The 21,917-nt window shown below is 39.7% G+C and overlaps 1 protein-coding gene across 1 annotated transcript in view; it reads right to left on the bottom strand.

The window, feature by feature from the left end:
- Positions 1-21,917, bottom strand: part of Gr47b (Gustatory receptor 47b) — a 26,224-nt gene extending 4,307 nt beyond the window's left edge. Inside the window, exons 1-2 of the mRNA XM_067777237.1 lie at positions 20,937-21,917; positions 15,180-15,341 (exon numbers count right to left, since the gene is read on the bottom strand). Of these exons, the coding sequence (XP_067633338.1) occupies positions 15,180-15,341; positions 20,937-21,917 (1,143 nt within the window). The remainder of the gene's footprint in view (positions 1-15,179; positions 15,342-20,936) is intronic.

The raw sequence follows: 21,917 nt of genomic DNA, 5'->3' as shown, positions 1-21,917 counted from the left end.
TTTCCTTTCCAACGCTTTTTCCCTATACGAAATAAAAAAATTAAAAAAAAAATTTTAAGTTAAACGGTTTTATTGAAAACAATACTTACATGAAATAATAATAATACGAAAAGCTAGAAAATAATTAGGTAGGTCCTAGGTACTAGTCATCACACTCCTTATCAATCTACGGCGTTGATCAGACAATTAAATAAAAGCGTTGGGCGCGTGAAATTTCTTAAAATGTGAGGCGTAGCATAACCTGATTAAGGTTCAGTTGGTCTTATATATGACTATCAATAGAAATATGACGCGTCCAACGCTTTTATTTAATTGTCTGATCAACGCCCTAGATTGATAAGGAGTGTGATGACTAGTACCTAGGACCTACCTAATTATTTTCTAGCTTTTCATATTATTATTATTTCATGTAAGTATTGTTTTCAATAAAACCGTTTAACTTAAAAATGTTTTTTTAATTATTTTATTTTCAAGTTTTTAGTCTTTATTTAACTGCCTATTATTTCTCATTCTATTTAGTTCATTTAGTGACTCATTATTACAAGGACTCTTTCCTGACAATTTGTTACAATGTAAGTCTTCAATACATATACGTATGCTTGTCCCTCCTCCAACTCCAAAATATTTTGATGTCACTTCTACTGGACTGTATGCAATATTTGTTCCAAATATGAGCCAAATCGGGCATCATAGGTCGCTTTCTATTCATGTATGTATTATGTGTTCCAAATATGGACCAAATCAAATCGGACCACAAATACGATTTTTGTGAATATATCGATCCTTGCGCCACCTAGCGGCGATTTTTTTTGATAGGTCGCTTTCTATTCTTGTATGTATTATGTGTTCCAAGCATGAGCCAAATCGGACCACAAATACGATTTTTGGGAATATCTCGATCCTTGCGCTACCTAGCGGCAATTTTTTTTTATAAGTCGCTTTTTATTCTCGCATGTGTTATGTGTTCCAAATATGAGCCAAATCGGACCACAAATACGACTTTTGCGAATATCTCGATCCATGCGCCACCTAGCGGCGATATTTTTTTACATGTCGATTTCTATTCTTGCATGTATTATGTGTTCCAAATATGAGCCAAATCGGACCACAAATACGATTTTGGTGAATATCTCGATCCATGCGCCACCTAGCGGCGATATTTTATTACACGTCGATTTCTATTCTTGCATGTATTATGTGTTCCAAATATGAGCCAAATCGGACCACAAATACGATTTTTGTGAATATCTCGATCCATGCGCCACCTAGCGGCGATTTTTTTTCACAGGTCGATTTCTATTCTTGCATGTATTATGTGTTCCAAATATGAGCCAAATCGGACCACAAATGCGAATTTTGCGAATATCTCGATCCATGCGCCACCTACCGGCGATTTTTTTTCACAGGTCGATTTCTATTCTTGCATGTATTATGTTTTCCAAATATGAGCCAAATCGGACCGCAAATGCGAATTTTGCGAATATCTCGATCCTTGCGCCACCTAGCGGCGATTTTTTTCTTATTGTTGCATTGCCATCGGGTTCTGAACTATATTCCAAGTTTCAAGCTTGTAGCTTATCGGGAAGTTACTTAAATTTCAATTACAAGATTCGTTCACAACGGCCGTGCATGCGGCCGTGCAGCCTGTCAACTCAAGCTAAATAAAACCGTTTAAAAAACGAAGATATTTACCCAACTTTACAATTGGTGGAACTCCAAATTTTTGCTTCAATGGTGGCAAGGAGTTGGTAAGAATAACTAGCAAATATTAGAATGCCAGCTTGTTTAGCCTGTTATATTGGAGAAAGCTAATTGAAAAAAATTAACTTGTTATTCATAAGTGCTGAAAATAGTAATTTTTAGCTTACAGTGAATCATTTAGCTAAAGGGTTAGAACTGTCCCTTAACTGCCGCCGAATCGCTTTCGCGTATATATTTGCCTCGCGCTCAATCAATACCAACCTAAGTGCAATACTAAACATTATTTTATAAATTTTTTATTTATATTTTTGTTGTATTTTAAGGAAATATATGCTTGCTTACAAAATTTACACAATGGTAATTAAATCATTTGTTCACTGCCAATTCGCAATAGAGCATCAGCTGTTTCGAAGTGAACTTTTGTTCGCCCGAAATTGCCTATAGGCGGAAAAAGTTCACCCGAACAAAAGAAGTGAAGGCGAACACTTTTCCGCGTGAACTTCGCGATAAGGGTGATTGACTTCTGTATATCAAAATGATCTGGGCGAAAAAAGAAATACATTTAGCCATGTCCGCCCGTCCGTCCGTCTGCCCGTCTGTCCGTAAACACGATAACTTGAGTAAATTTTGAGGTATCTTAATGAAATTTGGTATGTAAGTTCCTGGGCACTCATCTCAGATCACGAAATGTACGAAATCGGACCCACGCCCACTTTTTCGATATCGAAAATTTGGAAAAACCGAAAAAATTCGATAATTCATTACCAAAGACGGATAAAATGATGAAACTTGGTAGGTGGGTTGACCTTATAACGAAAAACAGAAAATTTGTAAAATTTTGGACAATGGGTGTGGCACCGCCCACTTTTGAAAGAAGGTAGTTTAAAAGTTTCGCAAGCTGTAATTTGGCGGTCGTTGAAGATATCATGATGAAATTTGGCAGGAACGTTACTCCTATTACTATATGTGTGCTAAATAAAAATTAGCAAAATCGGAGGACGCACACTAGAGATATACGCCGCCGCCGAATGTCAAAAATATCGGAGCGGCGGCGGCGTTCGGCGCGGTACGATATTTTCTACTATTTTATTTATGACAGTCTAGGCCATTTATCGTTCATGCCGAAAATTGGCCCGATATGTTCGAAAGGGGTATCAACGGATGCGTATCACTGCCAGTTATAATAATCCAATGACGAAATTTAACTGTTGTTGTTGTTGTAGCGATAAGGACACTCTCCGAAGGCCCTGGGGAGTATTATCAATGTTGATGGTCCTTCGCCGGATGCAGATCCGGTACGTTCCGGTAACAAGCACCATTAAGGTACCAGTCGGACCATCTCGGGAAATGGTATGACCACATGAAACCTAGGCCATCCCGCCCTAGATCCTCGACTGTTAACGAAACAGGATTCGCCACGGTTAGGTAAGGTTGACAATTGAGTTGGAGAAGCTATATATTGCGCTGGCAACCCCTTGAGAGGGTTGCGCCACACAACCCCTTGAATCAATTCGGTATTTTAGTCGCCTCGTACGACAGGCATACCTACCGCGGGTATATTCTAAGCCCCCCTAACCCGCTGGGGGAGCGAAATTTAACTCTTTTTAACCGTTTAAAAGTTATTTAAGAAACAGGCGCATTCAATGCCATCTTAACACGGATTTTGCATCATCCAATTCACCAAGTTATTAAAACCAAACACTAAACGAAAAGTTAAATTAAAAATTGAATTGTTCACTTTGCATAATTTTTCAAAAAATGAATTTGAATAAAATGACCCAAGTCGATAATATTTTCAAATTGTCCTCAAGTTACCCGAAAGGTGCCAAATTTTTCAAAAATTCTATATCCCGACTGGCTAAAGAATAAGTGAAGCCAGTGGTGCTACATCCTTTAGTAGGTTCCAGGGGTTCAAACACTCCTGATTCTCATCTCATACTTATGATACGTATGGGAAGGGTTTGCAAAATCACTTGGTCTTATATTTAAACATCTGTTGTTTATTTGCGAAACTGAAAAATAGCGTCTGAAATTTAAATTTTGATTTTCACCTATCATCTTTCTACACCCAAGTCTCCCGGTTTGACATTTCCTAAAGTTGGCGGCCCTATCCCAACTAGTCCCTTGGAGCGAATCACATTGATTATAGCCTATCAACCAAATTTAAATATCACCTACACGTCACGGCGTCTGCTACATATGTGAGTGGACAGTCGAACTAGTCTGAAAAGTGAAGATACGTGGTTATTCATAGTTAACTCTTGCATCAAAAGGCCAGAAAAAAAGGTTTGGACTAAGCATATAACCTTAACATATTTCAACTTAAAATCGGTCGACTGAAGTCGGTTTGGTTTAACGAAGACTATTGGAATCAATGTTTCGAACACGTTCGTCGAAACGTTCGTAAATTTTGGTCTACATTTAAAAAAACTTTATCCAGGGTTGTTGTAGACGGCAAGACTTTGGAATAAAACGCACGAGAATATTTGTAACAATACTATTTGTAATGTTTTTATATCTGATAAAAACGGATTCATTAATTACATTTAAATTAATTCAGGACTTGTTCGTGCTCTTCCAATGTTTCTTTTCAAAAGAAAGAACCAGATGCGCACGAACAAAATGGCTATTAACAGAGTTGCTTATAAAGTACGTATTTTTAAAGAATATAAGAAAAGGTTTAAAGTACTCGGTACATAACTATTTGATATTAATTTCTGTCTGTAACATCCTCCTCTCCGTGATTCGATTCACTGCCGGGAGAATCACCCTTTACGTCGAGTACGGCAATTTTTGAAGCAGGCCTACGTAAATTTCCAGCAGCAGTCTTCACCAAGACTGTCCTAACTTGACCATCGGCTGCCGCCTTTGCTTCCAGGACGATGCCTTTCTTCCATTGCCCACGGCTTTCGTTGTCGTCGCATACAAACACCACGTCGCCAACACATATCGGCTTTACTTGTTTGAACCATTTTACGCGTCTGGTCAAAGTCGGAAGATACTCGAGAACCCATCTCTTCCAGAACGTTTGCTTTAACTGTTGTGATATATGCCACTGCTTTCTTAGACATCCCACTCCTGGTACCTCAGCTGCTTGGAAGAAGTTGGGAGACCCCAACAGAAAGTGGTTTGGAGTAAGCGGTTCATCGTCGCTGTGCTCAAGCGGAACATGTGTTAACGGATGAGAATTTACAAGATTCTCCGCTTCTATAAGGAGGCTATGTAAAGTCTCCAGTTGCGGAGCTTTTTCCTTTAAAGTGAACTGCAGCACCCTTTTTACCGTGCGAACCATTCGTTCCCACACACCACCAGCTGACGGATTTGCCGGAGCATTGAACAACCACTCGATGCCTCTGCGGCAGCATTCACTAGAAATGCCCTTTTCAACCTCTACCCACGTTTCTTTGCTAGCACCTACAAAGTTTGTGCCTCAATCGCTTCCCATACGAATTGGAACGCCCCTACGGTTAATAAAGTTGCGACATACTATAACGGCGGCGTCGGTAGATAGGTCTTTCGCTAGCTCCAGGTGAATAGCCCTAATCGTAAGACAAGTAAAGATGGCCACCCATCGCTTTTTATGACACCGCCCAATAGATACCATTACTGGACCGAAGTAGTCCACGCCTGTGAATGAAAATGGGCTTACAAACGGGGTAAGCCTGTCCTTGGGGAGTTGACCCATCAATGGTGTTTGCGGAGCGGCTGCCAAATTTTTGCATAGTTGACAACTTATTTTAATTGATCTTAACAGACGGCGAACGCTTGGAATGCAATACTTGTATCGTATAGCGGCAACCATAGACTCGAAATTATGGTGATGAAACATTTCATGGTAATGTTTGCCTACCAAGTAAGACATCGGATGACCTTTAGGCAGTATCACTGGTCGCTTGGTTGATGCGGGTACGCAATCGGCGTAATCGATTCGGAACCCATACGCACAACACGATCTTCATCCAATGTCGGACATAATTTGTAAATCGAGCTGCCTTTACTTACTGGCGAACCACTGGAGAACATTGGCATTTCGTCCGCAAACTCAGTATTTTGAACTAGGCGGTAGATAAAAGACTCTGTTTGCTTTATTTGTGTCGCCGATAATGATTTATGTACAATCAAATCTTTCTTGTTTGCCAGCGAACGAAATTTCGATACTGCTAATAGCACCCACGTCATTCGGAGAAATTTGTACAAGTTGGTATATTTAGCAAAGGGCACAACATGATCGTATGTCTGTATTGTATACAGTGTTTTAGAACGCAGCTCGGTATCGATATCTTCCTCAGCAATGTCTTTTGGAACAGTAAGCCAACGATCTGCGTCCCACTTTAAAAATTGAGGACCATTGATCCATTTACAATTTGAGTCAAACTTCTTTGGACGTGTTGCATCGTCAGCGGGATTGACACTCCCTGGCACCCATCTCCATTGGTGCACCTCGGATGACTGCAGCACTTCTGATACGCGATGAGCGACGAACTGTTTATAACATCTAGGGTCGGATCTAATCCATTGGATCATAGTCTTGGAATCCGTCCAAAATAGTATCATGTTAGGTGTAACGTCGTGGCTGGCGATTATGACTTCCTTCAGCCGAACGCCTATAAAGGCAGACTGCAACTCTAGGCGAGGTATTGACAGCGGTTTAAGTGGGCTACACCTTGACCGTCCACTGATAAAGATGACATCTGTTTTATTTTCGTAGCTCAAGCGCCAATAAGCAACAGTTGAATATGCAAGCTCACTTGCGTCAACAAAAATGTGCAGCTGAATGTCTGTCTTGTCATTAAAAAAACTCCTGGTTATAACATCGTGGCACCTTTAAGTCTTCTATGGTTCGCAAACCTTTGTACCAATCAAACCATTTTTCATATATGTCATCAGGAATGGGGTCATGCCAACCCACGTTCCGCTGTCACAGCCGTTGTAGCAATACTTTAGCGCAAACTGTAGCGCTACAAAGCAAACCGAAAGGGTCAAATATTGACATTAATACGCTAAGCATTTCCCCCTTTGTGGGTTTACGCATACCATCTAGCACCGCCTTTGGTACCCGCAAACGACAGCTTAAAACAGAAGTAGTCTCTTTTCGGACACCAGTGCATACCAAGTACCTTTTCAGTGGTACCTTCTCCCTTACAGGTGCCAACTTCCCTTTGCGAAAGCGGTGCTGAACTGCCCCCTACAGCTTGCATAAGCTCTTCAGAGTTGGAGATTACGTTTCTCAGTTCAAATCCCGCGCATGCGTGTATTTCTGTCACCTTCTTAGTTACCTCGATAGCTTCCTTAATGTCGTTGAAGCTATCCATATAGTCGTCGGCGTAGTGGCGTTGAATGATAGCTTCGACTGCCCTCGGAAAGGTGTCTCGAAAACTTTCAGCGTTTAGATTCTTAATGTATTGGGCAGAACAGGGCGAACTAATTGACCCAAATATCATAACTCTCATTACATATATATCTGGAGGCTGGAGAGAATTTCCTCCTCTCCATAGAAAACGTTGTGAATTTTGATCGTCGTCGCGAATCAATACCATGTGAAACATTTCACGTATATCTCCACATACGGCTACCTTTCGTAGTCGAAAATTAAATAAAATATTTACCAATGATTTCGGTTGGTATTCAGACAGACCTTTCAACAAAGCACTATTTAGCGACATATCTTTAATCTTTGCGGTAGCATCAAAAACTAAACGGCGTTTATTTCCTTTGTTTGGGTTGGTTGCTACAAAGTGTGGCAAGTACCATGTACGATCATCAACGTTGTCAATCTCAGCCACTGATAACTTTTTTGCATAACCCTTGTAAACGTAATCATCAATTTTTTGTATATATCAATCACGATATTCGGCATCTGCATTCATTTTTGATTCGACTTGTTGTAATCGCTTTACAGCTGTGTCAAAGCTTTGCGGAAAGCTAACATTATCACTGCGCCACAGTAAGCCAGTTTCGTATCTATTGTTTATAAATTTTGTAGTATCCCTGAGTAATTTTTCTGCTCGGATGTCTGCATCTGATCGGACTATTGGTACTGATTTCACTTCGAAATTATCAGCAACGAAATACTCGGCGATTTGCTGATTGAGTTAATATAAATCTGTTGCTTCAATGTTTACATGACCCACCATTACATCAGTAGCGCTTTCTTCATTTGATCCAAAAATTGTCCACCCTAATTTGGTTTGATGTGCCGCAAAACCTTCATCAATATTTAAAACGCTAGTCGGTCGTATTAAATGCGTATGTGGCAAGCCTACCAATAACTGTGGAACTGCATTGCAATAATCAAAAATATATTTATCTCTAAGCTGTTTGTGTTTACGTATAAATTCGCCTAAGTGCAAAGACTGTTCGGGCAAGTACAATTTTTTTGTTGTTTGTACACCGCTCATTTGGTATTTTGTGGATTCTGAAAAAATATCGCCGATCTCAAATGAAACTCGCTTCGATGGTTCACTCGTCGTTTGATTGCCTATCCACTTGAGGCGAAGCATGTCAGTTTTACCCTTCACTCCTATGGCGTTTGCGATACTTTCTTCTATCAATGAGATTTTCGCCCCTTCGTCGATGAATGCAATTACAGTGACTTCGCCCTTTGGCCCTTTCAATTTTACAGGCAAATATTTCAGAAGTGTTTGTTTTGTGTCAGCTGATTTATAAACTGAATGCAGCGAAGTTTGAAATTCACTGACTGTGGCCACTGGCTTGCTATCTTGTTCGTCTTTATTATTTGTATGTGTATTATTATTAGAATTTTCTTTGTGCAACAATCGGTTGTGGAATCTATCACAGCCCTGCATTCCACATTGTCGTCGTTTTGTGCAGCTATATAAATTATGGCCTGGTTGCAAACAAGAGAAACACAAATTGTTTTTCTTCACAACATTCAATCGATACGAATACTCAGCGTCTTTAAACTTTTGACATTTAAACAAATTGTGGTTCTCTTCACACATTGAACACTTTATCATCTTTGTTTATAGACAGTACTGGCCTTGTTTGCAGTTTATTTCTGGTAAACGATTGCTCATGTGCAGAAGATTGTTTCACTGGCATAATATCAGTGGCCATTGACACATACAACGCAACTGTTTGAAGCCAGTTCGCAAAATCTCTTACAGATGGGTACGGTTGCTGCAAAGTTAGTATGTGGCGAGTCCACTCTTCTCTTTTGCTAAACGGTAGCTTGCTCAGTAACTCATCCAATAAAATTGGATTGTTTAAATGAGGGGCGGCGCCGGAATTTTCAAGGAAAGCCGCTAAATTTGAAACCATTGTACTGAAATTCAGAATGTCAGATATCTTCATGCTACTGATTGTAGGGTATGCACGTGCCTTTGCAATCTGGCTACGAACGAGTAACTCTGGGCGCCCGTAGTGGTGCTCCAAAGTGCTTATTACAGTATTTACATTCGCGGGATGTATTAAAAGTGATTCAACTTGTTGGCGCGCTTTAGTTTTAAGCGCTTTCTGTAGACGTAACAAGTTTTCCAAATCTGTGTAGGCATATAACCTAGTGGTTTCCTTATAGGCTACTGAAAACATTGGCCACTCTTCTGGCGAGCCATGGAATTCGGGTAAATCGAGTACTTTGCGTATGGGTGGATGGACTCCAAGGCTTGCTGGTAACTGATTATAATTAACAATTGGATTTATGGATGAAACGTGACTGGAAACGTAAGGAGTTCCAGCTGCGTATACTGATGGCGTGGCTATTGAGGGAAGATTCGAGTTATTGGCAACGTATGGGAAAGTGGGATTGACGAATGTGGTGTTAGGCGGTGTTGACTGAACCGCACTACCGGATGAGGCGACAAGAATGTTAGGGCATATGCCAGTATTGGCATGAGTGGTGTTAAATGCAAGGGCATGGGCGGCGTGTGAATACATTGAATATTGATTTGCATACATACCATTGGCGGCGCTGTTGACGTAAGCGATGGCAGCATTATTCGTTGAAGTGATTGCGTTATAAATTGTTGAGCTTTTCGAGCTAGTGGCATAAGAGGGAGTTGTTGAGGTTATGTCAGCTACTGTGCTGACGACGGGTATGTTGGCGGATGCAGCTTCCATGTTCTGTCAATTACTGACATTGTTGACATTTTCATTTTGTTGGCGACTAATTATATTTTGCAGGTGGACCTTTTCCTGCTCCGATGAGGCTAATGCCAATTGCAGTTGCTTTACGTGCTGTCGAAGTTCTTCTTCGGCATTTTTGCATGGTATAATTGTGCGATTGGTTTCGTCGTCACTGACTTCGTTACTACTAGGCATTTCGATAATTGTATTTTTATAGTTGCGCAGATTATATCTTCGGAAGCTTTTTTGTTCTATTAGAGATGAATTTTTCATCGAGTGCAAATAAAATAGAATGCGGTAAAATTCTCGATGAACAAATATAAAAAGAATGTTGTAGACGGCAAGACTTTGGAATAAAACGCACGAGAATATTTGTAACAATACTATTTGTAATTTTTTTATATCTGATAAAAACGGATTCATTAATTAAATTTAAATTAATTCAGGACTTACTTGTTCGTGCTCTTCCAATGTTTCTTTTCAAAAGAAAGAACCAGATGCGCACGAACAAAATGGCTATTAAGAGAGTTGCTTATAAAGTACGTATTTTTAAAGAATATAAGAAAAGGTTTAAAGTACTCGGTACATAACTATTTGATATTAATTTCTATCTGTAACAAGGGTCCTTCTAAAATTAAAATTATGTAGATGCGCCGAGGATTATAATATTGTCACCCATGAGTTAATACTTGGATTACCTACGATTTCGAGGATGGCATCCTTAGCCGAATAGTTACTCCCTAACTTTTAAAGGTGTCTGGTAGTGGTCGGCAGCATAGCATGAAAAAAATCCTTTTTAAATTCATCGGAGCTGCACCTAGAGCTGCTAGGAACGTGACGTCGACGAAGGTATGAGTTCGAAGCCGCAGTCGTACAGCTTCTGTGCTGGCATGTGGCGTGAGGATCAGTAGGCGTGGTAACGACTGGTCGTCAGCATTGTTACTGTTCGCACATCGGACATTATAGCTCTTATAACTGCCGAAAAAACTGGAGGTGCCATTAGCGCAATCAACAATAGGTCATCATTGGTGCTAATCGTTAAATTGTCCAGAGAGAGTTATGAGTATTAAAATACCATTAATAGCAACCGTAAGTCGCCTTTGTATGTGACCAGCAAGGAGCCACAAAAGATTTAAAAAAAATCGTGTCGAAATCGAGTATTAGGAGTTAGCCCAGAACATCTCCTTCGGTGAAACTACGCTTTGCACGAGACATACAGACAAAAGTGTGACCATTTAAATTACTTCAATTTTTTCGGCAGACGCAGCAGTAAGGGTCTCTTAGACCGGGGTTAGATTCGAAGCCTCCCTGGGGTAAGTGAACGAAAGACAAGCCCTCCGCAAGGAGCTACACCTGACACTTTTTGAACAATCCGCGAGACTTCGAGACAAAAACCCCGGAATCAAGCTTTGTAAAGTAAGAAAGCCTTAGTATGACGGCGCGCCGGCCATGCCGCCGCCGCCGGTATATAATAGTGCCTAGGCCACCGCCGCCGATAAAGTGATCAGCGCAAACCTCTAGAACACACCCACTTTTTAAACAAAAAAAGTTTTGAAAGTTAAATTTTAACAAAAAATGGAATATCTTTACAGTATATAAGTAAATTATGTTAACATTCAACGCCAGTAATGATATGGTGCAACAAAATACAAAAATAAAAGAAAATTTCAAAATGGGCGTGGCTCCGCCCTTTTTCATTTAATTTGTCTAGAATACTTTTAATGCCATAAGTCGAACAAAAATTAACCAATCCTTGTGAAATTTGATAGGGGCATAGATTCTACGACGATAACTGTTTTCTGTGAAAATGTGCGAAATCGGTTGAAGCCACGCCCAGTTTTTATACACAGTCGACCGTCTGTCCTTCCTCTTGGCCGTTAACAGGATAACTTGAAAAAAAATCGATCACTCTGTGCAATATCATACATTTGGTCCTGACATCGGCCGCAGGGACAGTGTCTTAGAACGTTAAGGCTTATCTGTCCGGTCAGGCGATGCAAACTTAGAAATCATCAACATCTACATCCCTCCTGCCACCTGCTGCCCCAGTGGATACCGCCCTAATATCAGCGCCTTACTCACGGGCAACAATCGCATAATCTTAGGCGATTTCAATGCCCATCACGATCTATGGCATTCAAACTTGCGGGCGGACAGTAGAGGTGAGATGTTTGCGGATCAAATAGAAGAAACGACGTTCTGCACAATAAACGGAGACGCCCCCACACGTATGGTAGGAAGCTGTCACAGTTCGCCGGATATCTCAATGGTGAGCGCAGAACTCGCAAACTGCGTCAACTGGCAGCCGATGGTAACAGTGACATCCGACCACCTGCCTATACTTATTTCGTTCGAGCGTACCGCCGACTTCATCGTTACAGAAAAACGCACTTTCATAAACTTTAAAAAAGGAAAGTGGGAGGAATACAAATCTTTTACAGACAACCTCTTTGCTGCCCTCCCTATCCCGACTAATGCCCGCCAAGGGGAGCGTGCTTTCCGCAAGGTCATTGAATCCGCCTCGGCACGTTTCATTCCCGCCGGGAGAATTCCCGAAATTCGGCCCCACTTCCCGGCGGAGGTCGCAAATTTAGCGAGAGAACGTGACCTTATAAGACAGCTCGACCCAGGCCACCCCTATATAAGGGACATAAACCAACGCATCAGATTGCTTGAACACAAGCGGGCGAAATGTGAGGAGCACCTAAGAGGTTGTAACCTCTCTGCCGGTGTGGGTAAACTTTAGTCCACCGTAAAGTCCCTATCGAATCCGTCTAAGCACAATGATAAAGTTTCCATCGCCTTCGGCGATAAAGTGCTATCGGATTCGAAAAAATGCGGGAGCGATTTCTGCCGTCAATATGTACTGCATTCTACGGTCGACAAAGATAGACGGAGGGCCAACAGATACGCACATAAACATAAATTCAGCCACCAATTACCATCACCCCCAGAGAGGTTGAAGATGCCATTGGTCACGCTAAACCATTCAAACCAGTGGGCCCAGACGGCATAGCCATGCCGATGCTTAAAAGCCTAGGGAAAGATCGTTTCCAATACTTAGCACATGTCTTCAACCTGTCTCTTTCCACCTTTGTCATACCCGAAAAATGGAAAATGGCCAAGGTGGTCCCGCTACTAAAGCCTGGGAAACCAGCTAACATAGGAGAGTCGTATCCGCCGATATCTCTCCTATCGCCAGTAGCAAAGGCACTTGAAGCCATTTGGCTCCCCTACTTCCAAGCAAATTTGCAGCTAGCCTATCATCAGCATGGCTTCAGAAAACTCCATAGCACCACCACCGCGCTAAATGCCATTAGCACCCAGATAAATTGCGGTTTAAATCAAATCCCCCACCATAGATCAATACTCGTTGCGTTAGACCTATCAAAAGCTTTTGATACGGTCAACCATGGCACGTTACTGCAAGACCTGGATGGGTCTACCCTTCCCCCATGTCTTAAAAGGTGGACATTTTTGGTAATTTTTATAGCCTTATGCGTTTACGTTATGTTAATAATAATGAGCTTAAAGGCCGTGGTTAAATAAAACACAATGTTTAAAATTTCATTGGTTTTTTAATTTGTTAATATTTCGGCTTCAGTCTGAAGCCATCTTCAGGAAGTTGTGGTTATTCTTTATCGACTCAATTATTAAAAGGTGGACCGCAAATTATCTGGGTGGTCGGCAGGCATCGGTGCAATTTAGAAACGAAAATCAAAACCAAGAAGAATTAAACAAGGGTGCCACAGGGTGGTGTCCTATCCCCACTTTTGTTTAATTTCTACATATCTAAGCTACCTTCGCCACCAGAAAGAGTTACTATCGTTTCCTACGCCGATGACTGAACAATATTGGCCACAGGCTCAGGCCCACAGATCGATGAGCTTTGCAACAGAATAAACGGCTACATCCCTGATCTCTCCAGTTTTTTCGCCTCGCGAAACCTGGCATTACCGTCAAAATCCTCCGCGTCCTTATTTACAACATGGTCGTCCAAAATGTCGACTATTTTGAACATCCACGTCGATGGCACTACGCTACCGACTGTCCTAGACCCCAAAATCTTGGATGTGACGTTTGATCTGGATCTACATTTTGGTGAGCATGCAGCCGCAATTGTACCGAAAATCCAGAGCCGTAATAAAATCCCCAAATCCCTTGCTGGCAGTACTTGGGGAAAAGACAAAGAAACGCTCATTACCACATACAAAGCAATTGGCCAGCCGATTGCATGCCACGCGTCCCCTATATGGTCGCCAAGCTTAAAAAGAAGAAGCTACAGGTGTGCCAAAATACTGCTCTCAGAACTGCCACTGGCTGCCTTCTTATGTCCCCAAAACACCATCTACATAATGAGAAGAGAATACTCCCCATCAGGGAGAGAAATGAGATGCTAACCAAACAGTTCCTGTTGAATACCCAGAAATCTGGGCATCCCAACAGTCATCTGATTGATGAGCCAACACCGCCTAGGGGCTTAAGGAGTCATCTTCGTAAGCATTATGAGGAAATACGCCACCTGAGAACACAGCTGTATGAAGCAAAGAAACACAAGCAGGTTCTCAGTGAACTCCACAAACAGGCGTCGGACATTTATGCCAGGAATTGCCCGGTGAATCCAGTACTCAAAGAACAGTACGCAAAACTTTGCGGAAGAGGAAGGCATACTACCCAGGGAAACGCGAGTCACTCTAGCAAATCTTCGTTCTGGATTCTGTAACAGGCTAAACTCTTACCTATCCAGAATTAACCACGATATACAAAATGTATGCCGCGCTTGCAATGTGTCCCCACATGACACCAACCATCTCTTTAATTGTAATGTGGAACCAGCGCCTCTAACACCTCATTATGGTTCACCCCTGCTGAAACAGCAAGTTTCCTTGGACTCCCGTTAGAGGATATTGATGACAATTTGTGATCGGTCGCACCTATTAGGTGGGGCTAAGCACTGCTACAACAACAATAACAACAACAACTAGGGTATCAAGAAAAATTTATTTTCTGAATCTTTAATGGAGATATCCAGGTCAAGTTTAAAATGAAGTTTAAAATAAACATTTTAAAAAGGAGTAAACAAGGTCTTATTTACAGTCGTTTAGGATTTACTTCATTCAACAAACAAATTTTAAGGCGAAACCGACTTGTATTAAAAGCCTTTAGAATAGATATTCTAGCTTATCAAGAGACAATTTTTAACTAACGGATCTCATTTCAAAGGTCACAGAGAAGTTTAAAGTACTTCACTCCACTTGGTTGCCGTGTTTAAAAACAAACGTCGCTTCACTAAATATTTATACTTATTACTTAACCAATTAAAATTATATTAGAAATACCTACTTAGAAAATGTATAACCGTTAAACAAATATGTACGATTGTAATTACATACCATAAATATTAACGCAAGATCACAACGTGTCACTTTTCCAATCAAGAATGTATAGGAATTCTGCATTTGCCAATGTAGAAATGTCCTTAGCTGATTACGAACCAATTCAGAACATCTATAATAGTTTTCACATACACGAACTAGATGTAAACAATTTTGTTGCTGCCAAAAATTAGTTAAGAAAAATTCATTAGTATGCTGCTAAATTGGCAACAACATAGTGCCCCACCAAACAAATTACAGTTTTTATATGTACTTATACGAAAACCCTCTTCACAACATTGGATAGATCGATATTAGAGTATGGCTCAATAGTCTGGAATCCGCGTTTTCAAGTCCATACTGACAGGCTCCAATCAATACAAAAACAGTTTTTACTATTTTCCTTAAGGAGTTTTCAATGGGACTCTTCATTTAATCTTCCACCTTATACTAATCGATTAAAACTTATCAATCTTCCAACTACTGAATGGATTGATTTCAATCCCACATCTGCAGAACGTAGTGAACTTTAGTGTTCTCTGTCGCACTACGACACAATACAAACCTCTTCGTTTAAAACAATGTAGAACGAATTTCGAACTTAACGAACCTTTCCGGTGTTTGTGCCAAGATTATAACTCTCATTCAAACACATTTGATATGTCGGACCCCCTTTTTTCTATAAAAAAGACTGTCCTCATGTCTTAATCGTTAATGCTGTATTTTTTGTTTCCATATTCTATTAATTTAAGTTTTACCCTCAGCTGATGATTTCTTCTGTAGCTGAGCAGTTTTAGATCTCGACGCTTGAGAAACCACTGCCCATCAATGACTCGGCCCAAAACAAAAACAAAAAAACAAAAAAAATATTTATAAATATGTTTAAAAATTAATAAAAAAAAAAAAAATAATGAACAGGATTCGCTAGTGTCACTTGAGGGCAGTGCGCTGCCAACAACGTCCAATTATTATTGTTAAAATGCCTAAAAAACGAGTTTTCCTAATTTTAAGTATTCATGTATTGAAAATATTCCCTTCTAAGAGATCACGTAAAGTAATTGGTGCATAAAGATTTGGGAGGTTGGCCACTGTTTATCTGGGTCGAAGTTTCGTGCTAAAAACAAAAAAAAATGTTTAATTTTTCCTAATTCCAGTCATCCACTTTTCTAAATTGTTTCGTTAAAGATATCTAGACCAATTTCGCTTCACAGCAAAAACTTATCGCTATAAAACAACGGTAAAAGTGTTATTTTAGAAGGTTTGGTTGATTTTTGTACGATATGTGTCATTAGTAGTATTATCACGAGCAACATATTCCAGTAAGATGTCGATTTACAAGAAGGAAAAAATAAGTTTTGTTCGCCAGATATTACTGCTTCGCGTTAATTGACGCCAATTCAGAACACCAAGGGATTTCAAATCTTCCTTCACCTGTCTCTTCCAACTCAGTGGAGGTCTCCAAATTCTTCAGCTTCAAAAACGATTATATGTATCGTACGAATTTCGGGGAATTCCGAATATTATACACCTTCTGCTAACGTTCGAATCGCAAGCTAGTCTTTATCTAGATTACTTTGGGAGTAGTATTTCACAATTATACTTCACAACCAATAGCGTGCTTAAATCAAAACTTATTAGCCATTCCTCAGCTTGCGCTGCTTTTATACTCTCTGTTGCCTCGTTCGCACATTCCTCAAAAGGTCTAGTTATATGCATGTGTATGTGTGAGTAAGAACTTCGGCTGATGACTACATGTGTGTGTGTGAGATATCTCTTCACTTCGAGCTGCTGGTTCTGTGTGTGCATGTACTTCTCGTCGCCTTCCATGTATGTGTGTAAAAGATGATTAAATTGATGAGTTCATGTACACAAGAGTGGCAGCTTGCTTATTGTTGTTGTGCCTTTATTTACTAACAACATAGTGATGCTAAAATTCACTACAGTATGTACATTCTTTCATTCATCTAACATTACGTAGTCGGTCAAGCTTTCGGCATTTATTCGTTGCACTATGTTATGGGCTGTGCACAGGTCATTCTTAAACTTCTTTCGACAACACTATGAAATCCGTTAGGCGATTCACAAGAGCGCTATTCGTCGTATATGCCATGTTTCAATAAAATTATTATAGGTACAAGCGTATCCTCGCCCGCTTCGCTAGGCGATAAATTCAATGATTTGCTGAAAGAGAATAAAATTAATACGAAACAAAGCAAATTTTTTGATACAATTTCATTCGAGCTTTATTGTAACACTTTTTGGTAGACAACGTTTTTGGTTTATCCATCTTTCGCATAAATTAATAATGACGATGGTTTGCCTATTCGTGAGCAAGCTACATACAATTGTCCATGAGAAAAAATTGCGTATTCTAAATTAATACCGCACATTTTTAGAGACTTTCCTTGCGCCTTATTAATTGTCATAGCGAAGGCAATGCGAATAGGGAACTGCAAACGTTTGAAATCGAATGGTAAATCCGTCGGGATCAGTGGAATTCTGGGTATCAAAACGTCTTCTCCTTTGTACTTCCCTTTCAAATTGTTGCTTCGATAACGTTACCCATTAGCTTCTTCACAGCGATTCTGGTACCGTTGCAAAGTCGTGGCACATTAATGTTGCGCAGCATAATAATCGGTGCTCCAATTTTTAATCGTAAACTATGTGGTGGTAGGCCTGGCAAATCGAGTGAGCTTAAGAATTCAGTTGGATAATTTACGATATCATCTTGATCAGTAATAGTGTCCATTGACTTATATGCAACTATGTCACCAGGTATTTGATCCAGAATAGCTGCATTTATATCATTGACGTCCTTATTTTTCCCACCTAAAATTGCTCTTTCGCTGAGCCAATCATAGTTTTTGTAATGTTGAACTATGTTTGGAAATACAGTCTGTACCCATGCCTCTTTAGACTGTGTAAAAGTGCAGAAATTGTTAGGCAATCATTCCTGTTGGATCGGCAGACATTTGGCCATTTCCGATTTTCAGTAATTGCTGTGAAAATTCAGCTGCTGGCGGATCGTTTTGTAGTTGAACACGTACGTTTGTAGTAAGTGTAGGCGTGTTTACATGTATCCATAAATACGATGATTTTAAGCATGCATTGATTTCATCTGCAGCCGTGGATTTTGGGATCACAGGTAATGTTTGCCTGAAATCTCCAGCCAATAAAATCATAGCACCTCCAAAGACTGTTTGGCTTCCTCTTTCAAAGTTCTAGCAAGTGCTTCCAATGATTTCTTGTGTGCCATAGTACACTCGTCCCATACGATGAGCTTACATACTTTAAGAACTTTTGCCATTCCAGATGTTTTCGAAATATTACATGTTGGTGTTTCATTTACCTGCATATTGAAAGGCACCTTTCATGCAGAATGTGCTGTGCGACCGCCTTCCAGTAATGTAGCCGCAATTCCGGAGGAAGCGAGTGCCAATGCAACGTTATTATCTGATCGAATTCTTGCTAATATCAATGAAATCGAAAAGTTCTTGCCTGTTCCCCCAGGAGCATCCAAGAAAAACAATCCACCAGTTCCATGGCTAACATTATTCATGATTGTATCATAAGCATGTTGCTGTTGATCATTCAATTTCGTTAAATTTGATGTTACAAATGTGTTTAGTTCATTGCAATCATAATGGTATTCACGCTCCAGTTCTCGATTGAACATATCATGATGCATTGGACAATTTGCTGCTGGCATGCCCAATTGTACTAACGATTTGTTTGACATCGACAAATATCGCTTCCTTTATTTACATATTTGCAAATGCATTTAATTGATTTAACGGAATTACAGTATTCCACGTTAATATGCGCTTTGAATGTTTTGGACAACAATGGACAATATGGAACAATCCAACGATTGTCAACTTCAACATTTTGATTTCTCATCTTAATTATCGTTCATTTACCATTGTCATCAGTGGGTCGACGACGATATTCCGGATATCAATCGTCACCTGTGACCGTATCCGAAATTAATGCTCGTGGGTATCGCTTCGAACATTTTCCATCAATCATGCACCGAGAGTTCACATTCAATGCATCGCAAGGTCCATGTATCATATTTTTTGTGACGACTTCGAACAAATCTGGATCAATCCTTTGATCCGGTATTTCAGCTGATATCACACTATCAATTTGATCCGGTGTAATTTTATCAACCAACCAAATCAAAATGTGTGCGTGCGGTAAGCCCCGCTTTTGCCATTCAACGGAATACATATAACAGCGCACCTCTCCAAACACTCTATGTTTGACAATAAAGTCCATTAGTGATTTTTTTTTTAGTTTGACAATTCGTGCAGTTATGTCGTGTCGATCAATTGGGGATTGGCCAGGAAACAAATGGTCTTTTATTTCACTCCATTGCGGATTGCATGTAAAAGTAATAAACAGATCCGGTCGTTCATAAGCGCGAACATACGCTATGGCATCCTGTGCATAATCATGCATGTATCGCGGGCTACCAGTATATGTTGCTGGTAATATGATCATTCTACCGATGTCATTCACATTTCCATCGTTATTCACTGCATCCCGTAAGTGAATGTATTCCTCGGACTGTAACTTAGTCTAGTTGAATTTGATATAGTTTAAGCGCTTGGTCTCAATTTTTGCATACATATCCACGACAAATTTCGCCCGGATTAAAAAAAATCACATTTGTGACATTATTATAATCATATGTGAATATTTTTGATGTGTAAACATCTTTGCTCACGGTATGGGGGAATTTTGAATGTAAGATGTAAGTGTAAGAAAAAAAAAATTTTTTTTTTGCTAGAAACCTTCCCCAATATGATCCCTATAATATGAAAAAATAACGAATAAAGTTGGCCTCGTATCGGCCCCAAAACATGGACAGGAACGAACATCATTTCATTTTTATATATATAGATTATTGGAAACCATGGAAATAACTCAAAACTGACTATAACAAGTAAGGAAGGCTAAGTTCGGGTGTAACCGAACATTACATACTCAGCTGAGAACTTTGGAGACAAAATAAGGGAAAATCACCATGTAGGAAAATGAACCTAGGGTAACCCTGGAATGTATTTGTATGACATGAGTATCAAATGAAAGGTTTTAATGAGTTTTTTTAAAAGGGAGTGGAGCTTAGTTCTATAGCTGGACGCCTTTTCGAGATATCGCCATAAAGGTGTACCAGGGGTGACTCTAGTAGAATGCGTTTGTGCGATATGTGTGTCAAATGAAAGGTGTTAATGAGTATTTTAAAAGGGAGTGGGCCCTAGTTATATAGGTGGGCGTCATTTAGGGATATCGCCATAAAGGTGGACCAGGGGTGACTCTAGAATGCGTTTGTACGATATGGGTGTCAAATTAAAGGTATTAATGAGGGTTTTAAAAGGGAGTGGCCCTTAGTTGTATATGTGAAGGCGTTTTCGAGATATCGACCAAAATGTGGACCAGGGTGACCCAGAACATCATCTGTCGGGTACCGCTAATTTATTTATATATGTAATACCACGAAGGGCTTTTGGTTCCGCCCTGAGTGGGCGTGGTCATAGTCGGATTTCGGTCATTTTTTATACCTGTACAACCAACCGTTATCCAATCAAAGTTAATATACTCTGAGTGCAAAGCACGCTGAGTATAACAAATACAACAAAGAGTTAACAACTTTAAATTTAAAGCTTATCGTAAATACATACTAGGGTTTTTAAATTCGGTATTACAAACTGTAGCTTTTGAGGTGAGACACACTAATTCAGTAGTATCTAAATTTGCTGTTACACTTACCTCTTTATACGCCATATAGCCATACATTGCATAAACGCTCAGCTTATAAATTGGTGCTAACATAAAAAAGAATATGCATAAAAAAATTTCGCGGGACTGCGCATTGGTCTCAGTTGCCAATTGACACATTAAGAATGTCAAAAATGTTACTAAAGCGAAATCATGGAATACAACTACACCACTTACCACACCAAATAGATCGTTGAATTTCAAAATTAATTGAATATAATTTTTTAAATAATCGATTAAACACATAAGCTGTAATTCAAAATTATTATCAGGCTTCTGCTTAAATTTCGTAGAACGTGCGGCATAATGTTGTTGCAATAGCTTTTGCAATATACGATAACGTACGCGCTGTAAATCCATTATACCCATATGCAAAAAACTTATGCCAGCTGGACCAGTTGTGATGATCACATAGCTTAGTGCCCATACAAATGTGGTTACATAATCACAGCGGCAATTTGATATTGTGTATAGAAACATGAATGAAATTATATAAAAGTAAGCTAACATAACTAAAGTGGAAATAGTAAATTTAAACTCTGTCTTCTTGTAATTCCAATTAACGTGTGGAAAATTCATTTGTAATCCATCATCCAATTGTTGAAAACGTTTTATGACTTTTATGTGTTTATATTTCTTTGTTTCCATTAATATACTTGCTGTTATATATGTAATTGTACTAATAATGAATTCCATTGCTAAAATAAGCTTGAGTACAGGCGATAAGCGTTCCATCATTGCTTTTGAGCCCTGAGTATCTGAAGATTTTATTGCCATACTCACAAAATAGCTAATTAATAAAACTATACGTATGAAGTTGGTATAGAAAATATTAGTTTTTGTTAAGTGGAAAACTCCTTTTCGCGTTTTAAAGCAGACGCAGCCGCTATAGTATAGAATAGTGTAAATCCATTTGAAACAGAGTGAAATGCGGTTTGTATTTTCTGAAACAGTTTTTGCTCGTTTTTCCAT

The sequence above is a fragment of the Eurosta solidaginis genome, chromosome 3 (genome assembly GCF_040869045.1).
Source record: "Eurosta solidaginis isolate ZX-2024a chromosome 3, ASM4086904v1, whole genome shotgun sequence".
In the NCBI taxonomy this organism is placed as follows: domain Eukaryota; kingdom Metazoa; phylum Arthropoda; class Insecta; order Diptera; family Tephritidae; genus Eurosta; species Eurosta solidaginis.
This window is presented reverse-complemented; position numbering and strand designations above follow the sequence as displayed.